The sequence below is a fragment of the Mustela erminea genome, chromosome 5 (assembly GCF_009829155.1).
Source record: "Mustela erminea isolate mMusErm1 chromosome 5, mMusErm1.Pri, whole genome shotgun sequence".
Lineage (NCBI taxonomy): Eukaryota > Metazoa > Chordata > Mammalia > Carnivora > Mustelidae > Mustela > Mustela erminea.
Window position 1 is genome coordinate 68,318,227 of NC_045618.1, and position 20,931 is coordinate 68,339,157.

The following is a 20,931-nucleotide window of genomic DNA, read 5'->3' on the forward strand; positions in this document are numbered from 1 at the left end:
ATTTAGAGTGAAAACGAAGAATTTGTTGAAGTCCTGGTCTCTGTTTAGGGGAAAGGGAGCCAGAGTAGGCAGTGTGAATATATGATCATACATTGAGATACTGACATCCTAATTTATATTGGGTCAAGTCTGACCCTTAGGTAAATTCTAAGTAAGTAACTTCGGAGTTTGTAGCATGAAGTAGTTCTACATGAAGACTAAGTTTTCATGTTTGAGGTACATGACTGCCTTCCACCTTCACACCTCATATATCTATATCTGTATCTATGTCTCCTTTCCTCCCATTTAATTTAATCTTCTCTTCCACTCAGATCACAAGAAATAGTTAATAAAACCAAACTTGAAACACAGCATGAATTGGGAGATTGAGTGGGGCTCATGTCAGCCACAATTAATTACCTTCTTCTTCCTTTGACATGCTGTTCCCCTGCACCTGTTGGCCCAAAATCACTTTTGTAGACAACAGTTTGGAAGGAGGAGTCTAGGTATATGTGCAGCAGAACCATGCCTCTGTGTAAATATTCCTAAAAGAGTGGGAAGGAATCAATGTTCAGAGCAGATCTACAGAGCTGACTTAGTCTCATTAAGGGCAAATTCACTGGTAAAGTTATTTCCAGGTGTCAGGTTGGAAATTTACCATGAATTGGTCTCTCTGATGGATTTTGATCAGCAGATTTAAGTTAAAAACAAAAACAGAAAAGCTCGAACTTTGACTGCATTTATTGCATATTTGTAGTACTACATCTCAGATTGTCTGGTGGGGAACTAATATCTACTGAGATATTGCCTCCCTCAATTCAATATGTATTGACTCCTACTATATGCCAGACACTGTCTTCTATAACCGAGAATACACTGAAATCTCCATTTAATAATTCCTGTTAAAAAAATAATCCCTGTTAAGATGAATTCAATTATTTAGAAGTTATGCTGCTTGGAAATTGATTATGCTATGATTTAGCTCCCAAAATAGGATATAAAATGGTATGTTATATATGATGTGAGCTCAGTCCAGTAAATTTATATGCATGCATAAGCAAAAGAGAAGCCCATTTTCTGGTATAAGCTTAAATTTGCCTCTTTCTTTATGCCTGCTTATGGAAATGAAATATCTCCCATTGTAGTCATTCCTGAACTAGATTCCAAATGGGAAATTTGAGGGATTGGAGAGCTTAGCAGATCATCCTTTTTGCTTCAAGTTTTCTTTTTTTTTTTTTTTTAAGGCAAGCCTAAGCTTAGTACAAAACTAATACCCATATACAGATACTGTCAAGGTGCATCAATGTGCGGAGTATGTTTGTGTCTTTCCCCTAATACTTTAAGGTTTGACATATCTGCATGAAATTCCCAGGAGATAAAGGGGAGGGAGACGCATTGAGTGAGCTAACTGGTCTACTTTTCTATAAAAACTCTGTCCTGGACAATTAGAGATCTATTCAGCACAAAATTCTAGACATTTCTTTTTTCACCTCGACACCTGTTCTTTGTCGAAAAAGAGCTCAGGCTCACCACTTTGCCATTTGCTTATCTTTTCTTTGGAACCTGCCTCAGGAAGGGTAGCCTAAACATTGGAAATACCGTAATAACTCCAAGTCATTTCTGTTTCTTACTTCACCCCGTCTCTTCATCCCACCATATTATTTCTCCATAGGATCCCCAAGATGCCATCCCCAGAGGAACCATGCTGGCCATTTTCATCACCACTGTTGCCTACATAGGAGTTGCTATTTGTGTAGGTAAGTCGTGTGTCTCTGGTGTCCAAATGCTGGAATTACAAGGAGTCTGGTCATACATGTCCAGTGGGCTTTCAGGGGATCATAAGTAGAAAGTTTTTTTCTAAAAGACAACATTTTTAATTCCCCTCCTGGGCGCTTTAGGAGTTTGAATATAATTAAGCTGTAATACCGGCACCTCTGGGTCAGGGCTAGGGTAGAGTTAATCAGATTGTTATTCTCCCTGAACACAAAGAGAATCCCATGTAGCTACTCTAGGTGATAATCCCACCACCAAAGAAGCCACCACTCCCAGCATCCACTTCCCTTGCCCTGGGAGGCAGGTGAGAAACGAGCAAGAGAAATGAAGCCAGGAACAAAACGAGACAAAAACAAAAAGAAAAGCCTGAGGAATGTATGAAAGATATAGAATTGATCGTTGTATCTCCTCCTGGCACTACTGTCCCTAATATGGAAATGTCACTGTCACCAGTTGGCAGGAAATCAGAACAAGATCCAGCTGCCAGGCGTGTGGGTGGTCAGCCCCCACATTGCTCACTAAGCAGAAAATATGTGGATGCACCTGCTGTTTCTAGGCTGACTTTCATTCCACCTGCTGCTGCAGCCACGCCTCCTCCTGGCTGGGGGTCACCTCACGCTTATCCCGTAGGAGGAGAGGAAGAAATGTGGAACATTCAGAGAAGAAAACTCTTTTCTGTGCACACTAGGGAATATAGCTCCCCACTGCAGAAGCCCGAATGACCATTTTACTGAAGGGCACATCCCAATTGTCTGCTTAAAGGAAATCAGGGAAGTGCATTTATCTTACATTGGTTTCTGGAGAGAAAAGCAAAACAGTCAACTGAGACCCTCACTTCTCTCACTGTCTCTTATTTGAGGAAATTGGATAATGTTAGGTATGTTGCTGTGGCACTTCCAAGTTTAGTTACATGAAGAGAGATTTTATTCCAATACTTATAAAATTGACATATTTTTAAATGACATTGAAATCACCTTAAGTTAAATTTCCCAAATGGTTTCCTAGCTCACACAATGTAAAAATGAAGAAATGAGTAAAGTTATAGACCTCATTTCAGAGATTCTTCCAGTTTTTGCGGGGGAGAAGATTCCATTTCTATACTTTTCCCTGGAAAAGAGGATAGTCTTGGGGTCCTCGGCCTGTCATTAGTGCAAATTTTGGCTCATGGCATGGCTTCATGGAAATTTAGGGAGTTGTGCTATACAGAAGTCAAAAAGTATGATACACAAAAAGCTCAACAAAAATTAACAAAGTAAAAAGGTAAAATCTGGAACAGATGGTTTTACCTGGTAAGCAACATTCATAATTTCAACTGTTTAAGCAGAGGCTAGGTGGTCACCCCTCAGAGCTATGTAAACAGGATTCCTAAACTGATTATTTCAACTCAAAGATCCTGTCATTTCTAAGTCTTTCACAGATTCACAGGATATGAATTCCATGGATAAAATTAAGGGTTCCCATTAGTACCTGTCACTGGGACCTCTCTTAAAGTTATTAGCAAGGCATGAAAACTCATACCAGCTGGAGTTTGAAGAGCAAAATAAACAGTTTTACTGTTTGGGATTTAGTTTGTAAAATATTTATCCTAGTTCAGGTAGTTCAGAGACGTTTCTATATATTTCTCACATATATTCATATACTTCCATAATTCTATCAAATACATAGTGGCAGAGATTATCATTATAAAATTCCTATGGATGGTTAGTGAAAAAATATATATCAAGAATCTTCAAAAGTTCTGAACTTTTTGATCTAGGGATCTATCCTAGAGGAATATTTTGAAATAGAGAAGAAAAAAATTGTGCACAAAGATGTTCATCGTAGAATGTTTATAATGGTAAATAACAAAAATAGCAAAATGGGTAAAAGTAATGGATTAAACTGACACTTGATAGAATATTTTTTGACCATTAATATTACTAAGGAAATCTCAATATTTTATCCCCAAACATTTTTTTATTATTTAAACCTTTAAAATTCTATATAAAGTAGAATTCTAACAGTTTAAAAAATTATGCACTGACTATCATCAGTTGAAAATAAGGGCTCAGTTCTCTTAATTACCAGAATTTGAAAAATGCCATCCCTTAGTTCTCTTGCAGATGAGGAAATAAATTGTTCTACCTGAAAAACACCTAGCCAGTAGCACCTAGCTAGAAATATGAATTTAATATTATGTGCAAAGCACTGCCATGTGTGTTTCAGAAAGAAAGAGAGTTTCAAACCCTAAGTATCTTGCAAGTGTAGGTGAGAGCTTGGACCTAAACCCCCCAAGGCAGTAGAAGTGGCAGACAGGGGACGCCTGGGTGGCTCAGTTGGTTAAGCAGCTGCCTTCGGCTCAGGTCATGATCCCAGCGTCCTGGGATCGAGTCCCACATCAGGCTCCTTGCTCGGCAGGGAGCCTGCTTCTCCCTCTGCCTCTGCCTGCCATTCTGTCTGCCTGTGCTCGCTCTCTCCCCCCTCTCTCTCTGATAAATAAATAAATAAATCTAAAAAAAAAAAAAAAAAAGAAGTGGCAGACAGTCAGAGTCGGGGAGTGCTCTTCAGTCTCTGAGAATGGGAACCTCCAGGTACCATGTCCCCAGGATGACCAGAGAGGATGGCAGTGAACCTGCACCAACTCAAATTAAACTATGTTTTCAGGAGAAAATCCTACGGGAGCAGAACCCTTATAAAGAACTGACGAGCCACACTTGTTTCCCCAGGGGCTTGTGTGGTCCGAGATGCCACTGGAAGCATGAATGACACCGTCATTTCTGGGATGAACTGCAATGGTTCAGCAGCCTGTGGGTTGGGCTACGACTTCTCAAGATGTCGACATGAACCATGTCAATATGGGCTAATGAACAATTTCCAGGTTTGAAGAGAAAAAAAAAAGTTTATTGCTATTGCTTTCATTTGTAGAATGTCACATGTAATATCATGAAACTTCTGAGTTTACAACGGATTGATTATTGGTCCATTTGAATTCAGCACAGAACAATTCATGTGTGAGGGAGGGGAGCCCTGTGGACATGAGGCAGCACATCCTGTGGTTGCATTACCTACGGTGGGGAGATAGCAGGCAGTTGCGTGAATTGCATCACCAGGGAAGATTGCTGCCTGATATACGGCATCTTCCAATCAATGGTGCAAGATTTCATGGTGGGGAGGAGAGACTTAGATAGTTAATACTTTGTGCATGGATCTCAGTTTTGGGAAAGCCCCTGCCATGGTCCTGGAGAGTGAAGCGTTGGGGGCGGGGGTGTAGAAATCTGTTTAGAAGCAACTGGCTTTTATAACGGAGATTCCAAATCACAGAAAGTGGAAGGGGAAGCGTTTGCGTAAGATTTTGGCTTGGTTTGTCTGTCTGTTTTTTAATTGTGTGTTGGGTGAGTCTCCTTACTGGTGTGTCTTTTCTCAAGGTCATGAGCATGGTATCAGGGTTCGGCCCCCTCATCACAGCTGGCATCTTTTCTGCAACGCTCTCCTCAGCCCTGGCCTCCCTCGTCAGCGCGCCCAAAGTGTTCCAGGTGATAGAGGCTAAGAGCACATGCTGCCCCCTATGTCTGTTCCCACTGAACGTGGATCAAGCTGAAATACTCGTTCTCACCAGCCATCATTTTCCATCATTTTCTGAAACAGTTTAACGTTTGCATCTGGCTCAAATGCTGTCTGCCACATAGTCAAGATCGATTCAAATAATATAAAGAATGATAAACTGCAGTGTTAACTTGTGCCCGTATTGTGTATCGCTTCATCTTTCTCCAAATCTTCTTGTTTGAATCACCTAGGGAAAATGACTGTGCATAGATCTAAATGACGAATTTCTCCCCTTCTTTTCCATTAGGCTCTGTGCAAGGACAACATCTACAAAGCCTTGCAGTTCTTTGCAAAGGGATATGGGAAAAACAACGAACCCCTGAGAGGATACTTTCTTACTTTCGTTATAGCCATGGCGTTCATTCTTATTGGTTCGTAGTTTTCTTGTCTTACTGAAAACCAAAGCATTCTTCTGATTACTCGTAGGGTTTTCCTTTTAGATTGCAGAATTACCTGTTTTCTGTTTAATCTCCCAACTGGGACTATTGGAGTCTGACTAAGAAGGTAATGAGGAATCCTTGTGTGTAGAGAGCGTTTGAGGACTAGAGGTAGACTTTGGACTTTAATCTCTTCTTTGAATCCGAATGTTGGAAATCCATCCAAGCAAATGCAACCAAATCCTTCCTCCAAGCCACCCAATATCGTCTAATTCCAGAGCCTTCCCCAACTGCCACCTGTTTCTACATCTCCCGGGCTGGCAGCTACTGGGAGAATTAAAGTGTCATTTACAAAATGTGGCCCACTGACCACCTATATCAGAACCAACTACTTGGGGTTTGTTAACAAAATGATTTTTCAGGCCCAACCTCAGAGTTAGAATCAGTCTCTGGAGATAAAGAATCTGCATGTATACAGGCTCCTCAAGAGATCTGTAGCCCACTGAGGTTTGAGAACCACTTGCCCAGACCATCATCTCGACTCCCTCTCCCTTAGCATTATAGAAACAGCTGCATAATCTTGGAGAGGCACGTTCGTCAGCTGGAGCCTGCGCATTCCTCGTTCCTCCCGAAGGTGCCACCTTTATTGGTGAGCATATCAGAGGAAAAGAAGCAAAAGGCAAGGCCACGTGTGACGCCACTCGGTCTAGCAGGGCAGACCCTTCCTCAGCACAGTGGTGCCAAATAGTAAAAGCCCTTCATCATCACATAAACTCAGAGAGTGGCTGTAATTCCTAAATCCTTATAAGATTTGTACAGGGTTGAAGAGGGGGAAGGTAGGACTATGTTTGTTAGATTTTTTAAGAAATTAAACAAAAAGTGATTATGTACAGAAATATCCCATTACATACTTTAAACTTTAAGATCTCGAATCATTGTTCTATAATGCATTGATGTGATCAAATAGCCGAAGTGTTAAAAAAAAATTGTGTAAATTAAATGTTACCCTTTAAAAATTGCTCAGATCAACCTAGATGAGCTTCATTGCACAAGCTCCGTGGCAGCTATTTTTGCCTATGTCCTTGCTGGCATCTAGGCTCTAGAATCACGCCCAGCTACCACCTGCATTTGTGTCACTGAGAATGTCAATGAGAATGTTTCTAAATTATTTCTTATACAGCAAACCATTTGGCTAGGATTAAATTATGCTGATATTTAGCTACTGGGGTAAACATTTTTTTTGGCAAAGAGGTAGAACTCTCTAGAAATGTTAAGAAAAGGCCAAAGGACTAGCAAGAGTTCTGAGAGTCAGGGAGTGCAAGTTAGGCATAGAAATTTCCAGGTAGGCATTTCGGGCGCCCCTGTATTGAACTAATCTGTTGCCCTGCAGAGTTTTTTGCTTAGATCCACAGCAGAGAAAGATTGCAGGATTTGGTACGTCTGGAAGAGCAGCAGGGGAGTTTATCATCTGCCCAGTCGCCAAACCCTCTACCCACGCCCCTCTGAATGTTTGCTAGGTAGAAGGCTTGTCTGTCGTCTATTTTCTCGTTGGGAGGTTTTCTTGCTCCTTGCTTTATGGAAGCCCTGGCTGAGAATATATTTTTAAATGAATGCAATCCCAAAGAAAAATCACTAAGTTCTTAAACTTTGACAGATGCTAGCTATGTTTTCAATTTCCAAATAAAGTCAAGCTTCCAGGCTCTGACAGCTGTTCAGCCCCTGGTCCCATAACTCACACGGACATGCTCGCTTCTGCTTCGTTCACAGCGGAACTGAACACCATTGCTCCCATCATCTCCAACTTCTTCCTGGCCTCCTACGCACTTATTAATTTCTCCTGCTTCCATGCCTCATATGCCAAATCTCCGGGTAAGTTGACTCTTCAAAACTAAAAGAACCCTAAGCAGACAGTTAGTTTGTCTCAATAAGATGAAAGAAATCAGTGAAAAGTGATCAATCTGTGTTTGTGTGTATCCTTATATCCTAGTGGGCAGCGTAATCTACTTTATTTTGGTGAGTTGGAGGGGGGATGGTGACTTCTGAAATAGAAAAAGAATCATTTGAGCAATGGCCTTTTTGACCAACCGTAAAGTCAATTTTCTCCTGCGGCAATAAATTATTCATGGCAAGAGAAACCACATTTATTTCAGCAGTAGAAAAACACCACTATTTATTTCCAGGGTGAAAGTGACCACAGAAGTGGAATAAATGTATATATTTGAAACTTCCTTACTATCAATTTGTTTCCTGCCCATGGTGCGGAAGAGAAGGATGAGTAGTTCCCATAATTACCTGCTGAGTATAGTCAATGCAGATTCGCGCTGAAGCCAGTGACATCCCTGCCCTCCGCAGACTGTGGTTGAAAGAGGTGCAGAATTTCACACCGAACAACCTTTCCTACCTCACCACCTCCCCCTCTTCCTCACTTTCACTGGCTATTAGAATTCCTTCTGCCTTTCCACCAGAATAGACGCTCATCACCGTTGACCTTCAGAAAGTTCTTCCCCAGGAGGGTCTTTCTCAGGGATATGAACGCATTTCCACTCCGTTAGGGCCTGCTGTGGTCTCCAGCTTCCTTTGGAAAACCTGCTGCCAATAAGACAGAATATGGATGGAAGGGAAGCTTTTGTCCATCCAACGTCACTCGGCTCCAGACGATAACTGAGGAATTTTTATTTCTGTTGTGTTGTCTTCTTTTAAGCAGAGAACCGGAAGTCCTAGCTCGTGAATACAAGTTATAGTAATGGGTGCCTCTGCACCACGTTATGTTCATCTTTGAAAAACAAGGTGAAATAATAGAGTAGGTAAGGGAAAGACCGGAAAGGAAAGAGCGAAAGGGGAAGAGAGAAAAGGAGAGAGAGGAAAAAGAGCAGCCCACATAGAGACAAGTGGATACACAAAATCCCGAAATGACACACACAGTGCCCCTGTGACACACACACACAGCCAGACTCCTAGAAATAAGGGCATTTTCAGTGATGTCCTCAAAGTGCTATTTCCATCTTGTGGCCACTTCAGAAATTGCTCCTGAAGACTTGGAAAGCTCTGTATTTTGGCAACTCCAAATTTAAAATGTCCATTGTCCACATGCCCTTCAAATCAGAGCTTCCCCAGCTTCTGCATGGCAGGGAACTAAGAGAACAGGGAACTCTCCCATGCATATACGAACCCTGAGAAATATTTTCACTGTAAAATGCAAAATCTTATGAACGCATTGGGTTTAAGAAGCCAATTGAGAAATGTCTCCCTCTTTTCCCATAGATTATTATTTCTGAAAGGGCGAGTACTATCCTCTTTTTTCCCTTTATTTTATTTTTTATTTTCAGCATGACAGTATTCATTATTTTTGCACCACACCCAGTGCTCCATGCAATCCATGCCCTCTATAATACCGACCACCTGGTACCTCGACCTCCCATCCCCAAGTACTATCCTCTTAAGGTAAAGACAGCACTAGCAGGAAGTTAATGGCTTGACTTTTGACGATGCTCTGCCTTTTTCATCGGAACAATAAGCCCATTGTCTTAACTTCCTCTTTCTTGAGCCACCAAGGCGTTTTCCCCATCCTTCCCACTAGACCCCACTCTTCTCATCTCTCCTGCCTCCTTTCAGCTCCTGATGGTAGAGATAGGAGAGGCTTAAGGTCTCATAGTTGAGGAAGATAATTGGGGCGTGCAGGACATAGGAAGAAGCCATAAATGACACCTTTTCGGTATTTCACAGCGTTCTCATTTGGTATACTTTCCTAAGCCAGGGACCCAAGATCACAGAAAACTAATAACAGAATTGGGAGCTTGACCCAAACATGCTGATTTTTATGCTAAAAAAACTGTTGCCTGCATTTTAATCATATGCGGTGATATAAAGCAATAGTGTAAAAGTTTTTTTTATGCACTGAGACTTTTTTTTTTCAGGATGGAGACCTGCATATGGAATTTACAACATGTGGGTATCTCTTTTTGGAGCTATTTTGTGCTGTGCAGTTATGTTTGTCATCAACTGGTGGGCAGCTGTCATCACCTACGTCATTGAGTTCTTCCTCTATATCTATGTGACTTACAAGAAGCCAGGTAAGATAAGGACTGTATGGGGGGGGGGGGGCATTGAAAGCGCTCCTCGACTAACCATTCCTTCAACAAAGGTATATTGAGCAGCCCCTATGTGCTTGGGTGTGCCATGTGGACAGTGGATATTAATAATGTAATACAGCATAATATTTAACTATGTTGAGCATCTTTTATAGACCATGCACTCATTGAATCCTCACAATAAGGCTCCATATTGGGTATTTTTAGACCCATTTTACAGATGAAGAAACTTGATCGCTTGCCAAGGTAGCAGGACATGATGGAGCTGATATTTTAAGTAGAGTGTAAGTTAAGTAGCATACCTAAGGTACGTTAAATACTTGGCTCATAGTCAACACTTTAGGCAATATTAATCTTTTTATCTCCAGATCATTCCCCACCATTTCCCTGACTCTTCCAAGTAAGACTAGGGAAATGATTCTGTCTGCCCTCTGGAGTAAATCTGTACATTCCCACCAGGGACTTCCTGATGAAAGGGTCCATCTAATTTTTTTTTTTCTTCAAAAAAAGGTAGGGAAAAAAAGCGGGTAGGAAATGGTAGTATTTACCTCCCTCATGACGAAGATTAGGTCCTAAAAGATCAAAAATTAAAATGCTTGCTGAAACCTCTTCATGGATACCCCAAAAAATGAGAATTCCTGAGCTATTCAAAATAGCTCATGATCCGTGTCTACAGAAATGCCTCTTTTCAGGGGCACCTGGGTGGCTCAGTGGGTTAAAGCCTCTGCCTTCGGCTCGGGTCATGATCCCAGGGTCCTGGGATCGAGCTCCGCATCGGACTCTCTGCTCAACATGAAGCCTGCTTCCTCCTCTCTCTCTGTCTGCCTCTCTGCCTCCTTGTGATCTTTGTCTGTCAAATAAATAAATAAAATCTTAAAAAAAAAAAAAAAAGAAATGCCTCTTTTTAATCCAAGAATTTGTGAAGATGTTTTGAATTTATTTAGGGGTTAACCATTTATCCAAGTCTATCCATTTGCAATGTGGTTATCACATAGCCTCTCCCACCAGGCAAAATTGCTGGGGCTGCAGCTTTAAAGTCTGATCCTTAGCTGGAAAGAGCCATCTCACTTCTAAAAATTCATAAAGCATTCATAGAAAGACACAATGCTCTTTCTAGGAAATACTACTTTGTGTTTTCTCTAATTTGGGCACTCCTCACTGATGACCTAGCCAAGGAAAATCATAGAAGGCAATGACTTATAAAAATTATTCACAGCATACAGAGAGAAAGGTCAATGCTTTTAATGCCAAAATCTTCTGTTGTCCGCAGATGTGAACTGGGGCTCCTCCACACAGGCTCTTTCCTATGTCAGTGCGTTAGACAATGCCCTGGAATTGACTACCGTGGAAGACCACGTGAAAAATTTCAGGTAAAGTCGGCTTCTCAGGCATCCTGGTGTCTCTCCACAGTAGAAGTGGCTTTCCTTTAGCGGAGACAGATGCACTCGAGTAGTGATACGCTTTATGGGTACATTCTAAGTCTAGAGAGTCCTACAGAACTGCCTCATTTTCACAACAACATCTCTGTGAATGACTGCTTCTTCTCTTCCACTCTGAGCTAAGCTTACCCCCAGCTGTAAACTTTCGTGATGCTGGGTGTCACCTTCACGCACAGAGATAGAGAGGTGATCTCAGGATGCGATTTCAGAGAGACACCCCCTAAGGAACTTAATCCTTGGTGCTGTCTCCATTCAGCTTAAGGCTCTGTGGCTTACTGAATTCTCTTAGGAAAAGTAGAATTTTATTCTTTTATTATTTTATTTATTCATTTGAGAGAGAGAGAGAGAGAGAGCACATGAGCAGGGGAAAGAGGCAGAGGGGAAAGCAGACTCTCTGCTGAGCAGGGAGCCCAATGTGGGGCTCGATCCCAGGACCCTGGGATCATGACCTGAGCTGAAGGCAGAGGCCTAACCATCTGCACCACCCGGGTGCCCCCAAAAGCAACATTTTAAACTCTTCACTAGTTATATCTTATTTTGAATGGACCACCCCTCCCTTTGCAGGGACGAGGAAGGAAAGTGGCCTGGAGATAGGTGCTGGAGCAGGACAGGCTGTACTGGGGATTTAGGAAAGCGTGGTGCCTGGAGAGAAAAAGGGAACACAAGACCACCTTTTCCTTACTTCACTTTTTTTTTTTTTTAAGATTTTATTTATTTATTTGACAGAGAGATCACAAGCAGGCAGAGAGGCAGGCAGAGAGAGAGGAAGGGAAGCAGGCCCCCTGCTGAGCAGAGAGCCCGATGTGGGACTCGATCCCAGGACCCTGAGATCATGACCTGAGCCGAAGGCAGCGGCTTAACCCACTGAGCCACCCAGACGCCCCCTTACTTCACATTTTTGCCATCACTAATAAACTAAGGATACAAAGATGGAAAGATGAATAGATAGGATGATTCAAGAATTCTGGCGAGGAACCCAAGAAATATTTAGCGGGGAGGTTGTCCTAGTTGGTCAAACACTCCATTCCTGCCATTTCCACTGAGATTGTTCTGGCTCATAGGCTTCCTATAATGGCCAGTTCTTACATCTTCTTTTCTCCATTTCCAGGCCCCAGTGCATTGTCTTAACGGGGGGACCAATGACAAGACCTGCTCTCTTGGACATTACTCATGCCTTTACTAAGAATAGTGGCCTTTGCATCTGCTGTGAAGTCTTTGTGGTAAGTGCTACTTCACCCCAGGAAGATGCCTCCCTCCCTGCTCACCCTGTATTGTTTCAGGCGAGTCAGGTGGGTACAGGCCGTGACAGGAAAACGGCAAGGCAGTTTGGACAAGAGCCCCTTTCCTTGATTCACAGAGCAAGGACTGGCAAGGGCCATGATCCCGAATTTAAACGAGTGGATAAAAAGTGTTTCAGATTTCATAGGAGACCAACTAAAAGCGATAAATATTTCCAAATTATGGCCTTTGAGACAAGAAAAAGAGAACTGGCTCAGAAATAAAAGGAAGGCATTTGGGGTAGTAACTGTCCACAGAAATATAAAAGGATGGAATGAGCCAGAGAGTGCTATTATGTAGATTAACCGAAGAGATGAAAACCAGACATAATGTCCTGAAATGACAGCACATAGAATTTAGATTAAATATTTGGATAAAATTGATCACCCTACAAATATCTAGAGAATTAAACCAAGTTTCCCATGCTTTGGATAAACATTCAGAGATGAATGAGTTCCTTTTTGTTCAGGAAGTATGTGGTAGACTAATGGTAACTTATTGGTGGTTATCCTGGGAGGAATGCAAAGCAAATTCTAAAAATTGAACCATAATTATTGACCAATCACCGGTCTCCAAAGTGAGGAGAAAGCATTAAAATTATAACAAAATAGTAAGTCTATCAGACCAGTCTATCTCCACTTCGTTCCCATAACAATCTCGCTCTCTCTATCTCCATCTCTGTCTGTCTCTCTCACACACACGCACATGCCACTCAAAGTCCTTAGCTACTTCAATGAATTTTTTTAGGACATACCTATTCCTCAAAGCATTTTCCTACAATTTTTCTTATTTGACCTATATTACAGTCTAGTGAGGAGAAAGGAGAAAGGATCTCTGTTCTTGTTTTTACTGGTTAGAAAAGTGAGATTTAAGAAAATGAAATTCTTGCACGGGGTCACGTGACAAGAAAGTGAGAGAAGCAGGGTGTCAGTCCAGGCCACCCAGCTGTGCTCTGGGTTACCTCATGAGGAGAAGATCTTAGCAGACTTGTGTCCCTGGAAGTGCCGATAGACTCAGGCACCGCTACCCAAACTTCCAACACCTGCCAGGGAGAAGGGCTGACAGAAAGCCGTGCCACGACGCAGGGACAAATTTACTACACATCATCATGACCAGCACTTAAGCATTTTGTACACTTGGCAATGCTCTAGATGCCATACTGGTCATATTCTCCTTCCTCTTAGTGCTTATATGCTAGTAACTGAGACAATATAGCTCAACATAATTATCCAGAAGGGAGTGGAAGGAACGCTACTGACTACATAAGATTGACAGGTTAAGTAATGACCCACTGTGATGCCAGAGGACTTTTAAAAATCTTATCAAGCACCCTTCTCTCTATTATCAACTTTGGTGCCCTGGATTACTGAATTTCATTTTGGCCAAGATAATACAGGAGCCGGTTTTGATGGAATAAGCAGTTTGGGGTGTTTTTCTTCTCCCAATTTAGAGAAAACTTAGTTTAGCAGGCAATAAAATATTTTTAGGACAGGAGAAATGAACTGAGAGTATAAAAAGTCATATGTTGGCAAAGAAGAATAGATCTTTTCAAAGAGATGAGAGATACAGCTTTTTTTTTTTTTTTAAGATTTTATTTATTTATTTGACAGAAAGAGATCGCAAGTAGGTGCTGAGCAGAGAGCCTGATGTGGGGCTCGATCCCAGGACCTGGGATCATGACCCGAGCCGAAGGCAGAGGATTTAACCCACTGAGCCACCCAGGCGCCCCGAGAGATACAGCTTTTAATTGACCCTTTGCTGCTTTCACTCTAATAAAAGAGCGTGATTGTGGAATATCATATGAAGTATGCACCTGTGTCTGTGCCTCCAATGGCCCTGGTGTTCGACATGTATTTTTGGACCACGTTATATATCACTGTGCTGGTCTCTCTGAGTAAGGCCTGCGAGTCATGCTCCCAGGTGCTGAGGTTCTCTTGGGGACAGAAAAGAGTTGCTGCATCAGTTAATGACTTTCCAGTTAGTTGCTGTCTGTGAGCCCCTGGGGCTGCAGATGCCATCAGCATTTCAACTCTAGGCTCAGTCGTCAATCATCTTTGCAAAGAAACAGATGGAATGGGGTACGGGAGAAGTCCGCTGCATACCCTTAGAAAACTTTTTCCAAAAGCACAGTTGTCGGTAGTTGGGCCATCCTTATTGGAAGGCTAAATAGGAACGATGATCTTGAGAGGTGACAATGCAGTTCTTAGCTCTGGGAGGCTGGTGCTCATGGGCTTCTGAGACACACGGTCAAGTTCTGCATCACTCTTTGCCACCTGTTAGCTGTGAGTCCCTTTTGTACAGAATTTAGTCTTTCTGAACCTCAGTTTTCTCTCTTTCCTTATAAAATGGGAATCATAAGAATAATAGCACCTATGTTGTAGAGCTGTTGTGAGAGTTCTAGCAGGTGAGCTTACCAGGGCTCGGCACATCACCTGTCAAACAGTAATTACACAACTAATTGTACTTGTTATTGCTGGAACTGTTATTTTCATCACCATTATTTTTGGTATAGCACAGTTGCTTGCCATTTTCACTCCAAAAATATATCCCTTTCAACAAAACCAAAAACATCCTTTCTTAGGGAAACCAGATCCCAGTACTGGATTTTGGACTATTTGTGGGCATCCAACATGATCATGATAGAACAATGAGCTACATATTCCTGCTGAATAAACATAAGACAGCAGGCTCTGGCTCCATCCCTCTGGTGGTCTTTGCTTATCTTGGTGCTGACTTAAAATGTGGTTATGCTACAAGGAAGGAGCAAGACTCAGAGATCACTGGTGTTTCGTTGCCAGGGGGTGGATGGGAAGTATGTGGCTACAGCTGCCATTTTCTACAGCAAAGGTGTTTTTAAAGGACTAGCCCTTGGAGCTGCTGAAAGTGAAATGGAAAGAGTTATTCATTTTGCTGGACCCCAAGCCCCCCACCGTGTCCTTCCAACTCTCCAACTCTTAACACTCCCGCATCGGAGCCTCTTCCTCCTTCTTGCTTCTTTCCTACCCAGCCTAAATATTTCAGAAGTATCCTTCATCTTTCAGACAGGAGCATCTTTTGTTTTGTTTTGTTTTGTTTTAAGGAATCCAGCTTGGTAACTCACAATATTGTCTACTCCTCCTCGGAGTTAACACGTGCTAAATCATCGACATATATATCTCCCAAGAAGCTTTATTGAACAAAAGTAATTTTCTTCTCCTTCTATGCTTCATTCCTATAGTCACAGAAAGATCAGAGGGAGGAGGACTCCACCCTTCTAGCATCTTCTCATATTTTTTTTTTTTAAAGATTTTATTTAGTTGACAGACAGAGATCACAAGTAGGCAGACAGGCAGGCAGAGAGAGAGAGAGGGGGAAGCAGGCTCCCCGCAGAGCAGAGAGCCCGATGCGGGCCTCGATCCCAGGATCCTGAGATCATGACCTGAGCCGAAGGCAGTGGCTTAACCCACTGAGCCACCCAGGCGCCCCGCATCTTCTCATATTGTCAAGCATTGTCCAGATCGGGGGGGTTTGGCAACAGGCAAATATTAAGTCAGGAGTTGCAGTCTCTACCGATTGTACCCCGTGTACCATGACATAAAAACACACTTTCTTTCTTTGTCCATCAGTTTCCTCACTTATTTATAGGTGTTAGGAAGACAATAAAACCAATCATTGCAATAACTTAGTTTGGGCGTAGGGAGTCTTCTTTCTCTGGGTACACTCTGGTTCTAAAAATTGTAAGGTGTCAGCTCACATTTCTCTTCGCCACGTGGGCAGGCATCCTGCAGGCGTCGACAGTCCCTCACTCATCTACTTCACAGTTTTAGTTTAAAGGCAGGGTATTTTTTTTTTATTAAAACAAATCAAAGACAAAACTTAAAGATGGAAACGTGATCCAATTGATCTGGGATTTAGAACGCAAATCAGATAAAGCCTTTTTTGTGCCCCAAATGTAACACTTACCTCTTTACTAGATTTGGTTTGTCTTAAAGGTGCAAAAGGCTTTCAAGGGTGCAGTAGCATCTTTTAAGTACATTTGGTCGCTCTGGTGGCTGAAAAATAAAGATTTTTCTTAAGATTGCTTCTATTTATTAAATTTTGAAACATTAAGAAAAATAGTAGATTGAATCATATGAAATTTACACTTTTGTCAGTCAAAACTGTGGAACATGGGCAATTTCATATGAGTAAACTATATAAAATTAAAGGACACCCATATCCTACTCATTTTAATTAATGACTGTTAACATTTTTGTCATGGATGTTCCTACTCACTTTTAGAATGAAATAAACCATCATCACTCAAGTCCCTGTTAAAACCACTTCATGGCTCTCTCCCTCTCCAAAGCAATGTTATCTGAGGTTTACTGGTATTCCTCTACTCAGTTCACCTAAATGTACCAAGATGTAGATCTATTTTGATTAATGTTTCCTACTCTTTCACGTCCTTTAAACTTTGATTGTCCTGTTCTTTCCTTTCATGATAAAGGAGATAACAGATAGTTTTTGATTAGCTTCCTCATGTAGATCTCCTTTTAACAAAATTTCACCCTTACTGTTTCCCTTTCTCTTTTTTCCTTAAAATTTATAAAATATCTTATTTTTTAAAAGATGTTATTTATTTATTTGACAGAGAGAGACACAGTGAGAGAGGAAACACAAGCAGGGGACTAGGAGAGGGAAAGCAGGCTTCCCGCTGAGCAGGGAGCCCAATGCAGAGCTTGATCCCAGGACCCAGGGATCAGGACCTGAGCCAAAGGCAGACACTTAATGACTGAGCCATCCAGGCACCCCAAATTTATAAAATATCTTAATAAAACTTAAAGCTCTATTGGAATTCAAAGATGCTCTTCAGAAAAGTCAGGGAATGCAACCAAATCCTGTGCATTTCAAGGACAGACAAACCAGGGGAAACTACAATTCTCATTTTTTCTTCTCCCTTCAACCTTTTTTTTTTTTTTTAAGATTTTATTTATTTATTTGACAGAGAGAGAGATCACAAGTATGCAGAGAGGCAGGCAGAGAGAGAGGGGAAGCAGGCTCCCTGCTGAGCAGAGAGCCCATTGTGGGGCTGGATGCGGGGCTGAATGCTGAGCTGGATGCGGGGCTCGATGCAGGGCTCGATCCTAGGACCCTCAGATCATGACCTGAGCCGAAAGCAGGCTTAACCCACTGAGCCACCCAGCTGCCCCTTCAACCTCTTTTTAATGTTCACAACCACCAAGTCGATGCATGTTTATAGATGCATCTATTCTTCTTTAGCCATCGAGTCTCTGTTACAATGTGTATAAGATAGTGACATGGCCCAGCGCAGGGAAATGAAATGACCTATGAATGGGCACTAGGCACAAGGCGAGACAAAATATGGACCAAAACAGAAAGGAAAAATTCTCTCTCCCACCCTTCCAACCAGAGTGACAATGAAAACAAAGCCAAAGCAGCAAGACTCTCAGTGTCTTGAAAAATGAATGCTGGAAGAATGTTGCTTTTAGCCCAAATTTCTCTATTTGATACTAATGATATTGGAACTCCTTTGCAAATTCTTTTCATAATTCTCATTTTTTTGTAGTAGCATCACATCAACTACTTCTGTAGACTAAATAGAATTTGTTTACCCTTTTCTCGAGCGATGTCAGAGTTATAATATATATATAAGATTTTTGGAGCTTTTTTGTTCAAATTCTAAATTAATTTATGCATTCATATTTTGGAGCCTCACTGAGCTAATCTCTCCAATATTTTAATTGAGTGGTAAAATCCATTTTGGTGACTATGATAAATTTGAATGTCGAATAACTATATTCGAGTATGTCTTCTCTCTTTGTTAGTTAGTTTTTCCCTATTCCATTTGTGTTGCCGCCTTCTCTCACATTCATAAGTGTGCTACAAAGATATTATAATCGCTTTTAGCAAAGAGAGATTCTGCCTGAAATATTTTTATGACTTCTCAGTATGGCAAATTTAGGCATTCATGTAAATCTTTCTGTCACAATTAATGCTTAATCTGGATTTTTGTGGCAGTAATAGACATACATTAGACTGTATTTATTTAAATAAATGCCACTTTCCCCAGGGGCTCATAGTCATTGTGGTACAACTCAATATACTGATGGCCCAATACCCTTTCCAGCTGTTGGTTATTCTTCTGTCTCAGGGTTACCATTGAATTTTCCTGAATAAAATATTTCTTCTTTCTTTGCTGCTGACAGAGCCTAGAAAGCCCAAGAAGAACTAATGGTTCAAAAATGCACTGACGTTCTAGAACCCTGAGCAAAATTTGATCCATAATGACATATGTTTCTTTAGGTTAGGTCTTCTGGTTTAATAACTACTGTCCCTAGCCCATCTTCATTGAAGTCTTTTGTTTTTTAAATTTAATGTAAGTCATCCAAACTGTTTTTGAAAAATCTTTTGAAAAGTTGGCAAGTTCTAGAAAATACACTGGTGAAAATAAGTACATAAAGAATCTGATCAATTCAAATAAAATGTTAAAAAGGAAGTGATCACAGAGATCATCTAGTATTATGGAATAGCAATATAATATGTGTAACATATGTAATTCAAAGTTTTCTAGTAGCCATTGGAAAAAGCAAATTTAAGGAGACAAGAATAGTTAATTTTAATAGATTTTATTTAATATCATGTGTCCTAAATGTTATTATTTCAATATGCACACTATAAAAACTTTAATGAGATGTTTAACATTTTTCTTTCCATTCTAAGGTTGCAAAATCCAGTGTGTATTTTCCATTTCCAGTACATCTCAGTGTGGACCAGACATATCTCATACGCTCAGCAGCAGATGGGCAGGGCCTACTATACTCGGCAGTGATGAACTAGACAATTTCCTTATTTTTATAGATGTAAAACTCACACCAAGAGAGGATGCATGGCACCGGGGTACCTGCCAGTCAGTGTGAGAGCTAGATCTACACCCAACACTCTGGCTTCCAGTTTAGCACTCTGTCGTAGAGCAAACATAGTGATGGAAATAAATCTGGGGCTTCCATGAGATCGTAAGCACTCATTTACGGTAATAAAAATCATTCAACTTTGGAGAAGTACCTACTACCTTCGAGACATCAGACTAGGCACTTTATCATTACTATTCAAAACAACCTTGCAGAATAGAGATTTTACCCCTGTTTTGAGAAAAATCGACCAAAACACAGAAATAATACTTCCAAAGTGGCCACACTTAGATTTGAAACCAGTTCTGCAGACCACGAAGCCTGGCATCTTTCTCATACATTGCAAGCCCTTTCCAATCTAATACCCTCTAAGACTGTGGCCCTAAGCATGGCCTGAGGACCAGCAGCATCCGTCGCCTGTGGGTTTGTTAGAATGCAGATTTTTTAAAAAGATTTTATTTATTTATTTGACAGAGATCACAAGTAGGCAGAGAGGCAGGCGGGGGGTGGGGGTGGGCAGTGGTGGGGGGAGTGGGTTCCCTGCTGAGCAGAGAGCCTGATGCGGGGCTCCATCCTAGGACTCTGGGATCATGACCCAACCCGAAGGCAGAGGCTTAGCTCATTGAGCCACCCAGGCATCCCTAGAATGCACAATCTTAAGCCTCATTCCAGACCTACACACTGCATTTCATCAAGATCCCAAGTGGCTTGTAAGAAATCTAAGACAATTCAACAGCATACCTAATCTCTCCATGAGTTGAAAGAATTTTCCTAGGAAAATAGTAGCAGATTCTTTAGCTTATCAGCCGTATTATAGATCATCAGAAACACTTTTGGGGTTTGCTTTGAAACTTACAAAGAAAAGAGCTAGCTTGGACTTTTGGGGAAGAAGGAAAAGAATCAAAATTTTAGTTAAAATGAGTTTCCAAAACTCAAATCTTAAAATTATAAGCCGTTTCATCTGCCACGAGAACACCTGTCTCCTTCTCTCTTCAGCTCTACTATTCTTCCTGTGCTATAGACTTGTGAACCTCTGTTCTCACCAAATTCTTTGAGTGGAGGGAGATCTTAATTTATTTGGGTAGGAATAAGTCTACATTACATAAGGAAAAGTGACGCAAGGGTGTTTTTACCACACACAAAAAGCAATGGATGGGCCTAGTAGAATTGTCAAGATGTGGTAGTTCATGGTAGAACTTAGAACCCACCATGTTCTGCTCCCAGGAGCTCAGTCCATGGGCTCTAGCTGAGATTCCCTTAGTGTAACTAAACATGCCTTTTACTGTTGAGTCAAAGTTTGATCGTGTTATTTTTCCTGAATTTCTTCCGTCGCATTTTCATTTTCCTGCGCTATGATGCCCTCAGCTCTTTCTTCCATTGGCATGAGGCAGTTAATTAAGCAGGTGTTCATGCATCTGGACATTCTGCGTGGCAAGTGAGTGATGGGAGCAGCACAGACCCACTTCACAAGGTTCAATCTGCGTGAACCCTGTTTAGTGAGGTGTTTTCCCCTCTTTCCCATTTC

At 41.4% G+C, this 20,931-nt stretch overlaps 1 protein-coding gene across 3 annotated transcripts in view; it reads left to right on the forward strand.

Annotated features, from left to right (window-relative positions):
• SLC12A1 (solute carrier family 12 member 1) overlaps positions 1-20,931 on the forward strand; it is an 85,820-nt gene that overhangs the window by 28,333 nt on the left and 36,556 nt on the right. For all 3 annotated transcript variants that reach the window (XM_032343634.1, XM_032343635.1, XM_032343636.1), the window contains 8 exons: positions 1,652-1,736; positions 4,458-4,609; positions 5,157-5,264; positions 5,582-5,705; positions 7,479-7,580; positions 9,626-9,781; positions 11,070-11,169; positions 12,347-12,458. In XM_032343634.1, coding sequence (XP_032199525.1) covers positions 1,652-1,736; positions 4,458-4,609; positions 5,157-5,264; positions 5,582-5,705; positions 7,479-7,580; positions 9,626-9,781; positions 11,070-11,169; positions 12,347-12,458 — 939 coding nt within the window. The remainder of the gene's footprint in view (positions 1-1,651; positions 1,737-4,457; positions 4,610-5,156; positions 5,265-5,581; positions 5,706-7,478; positions 7,581-9,625; positions 9,782-11,069; positions 11,170-12,346; positions 12,459-20,931) is intronic.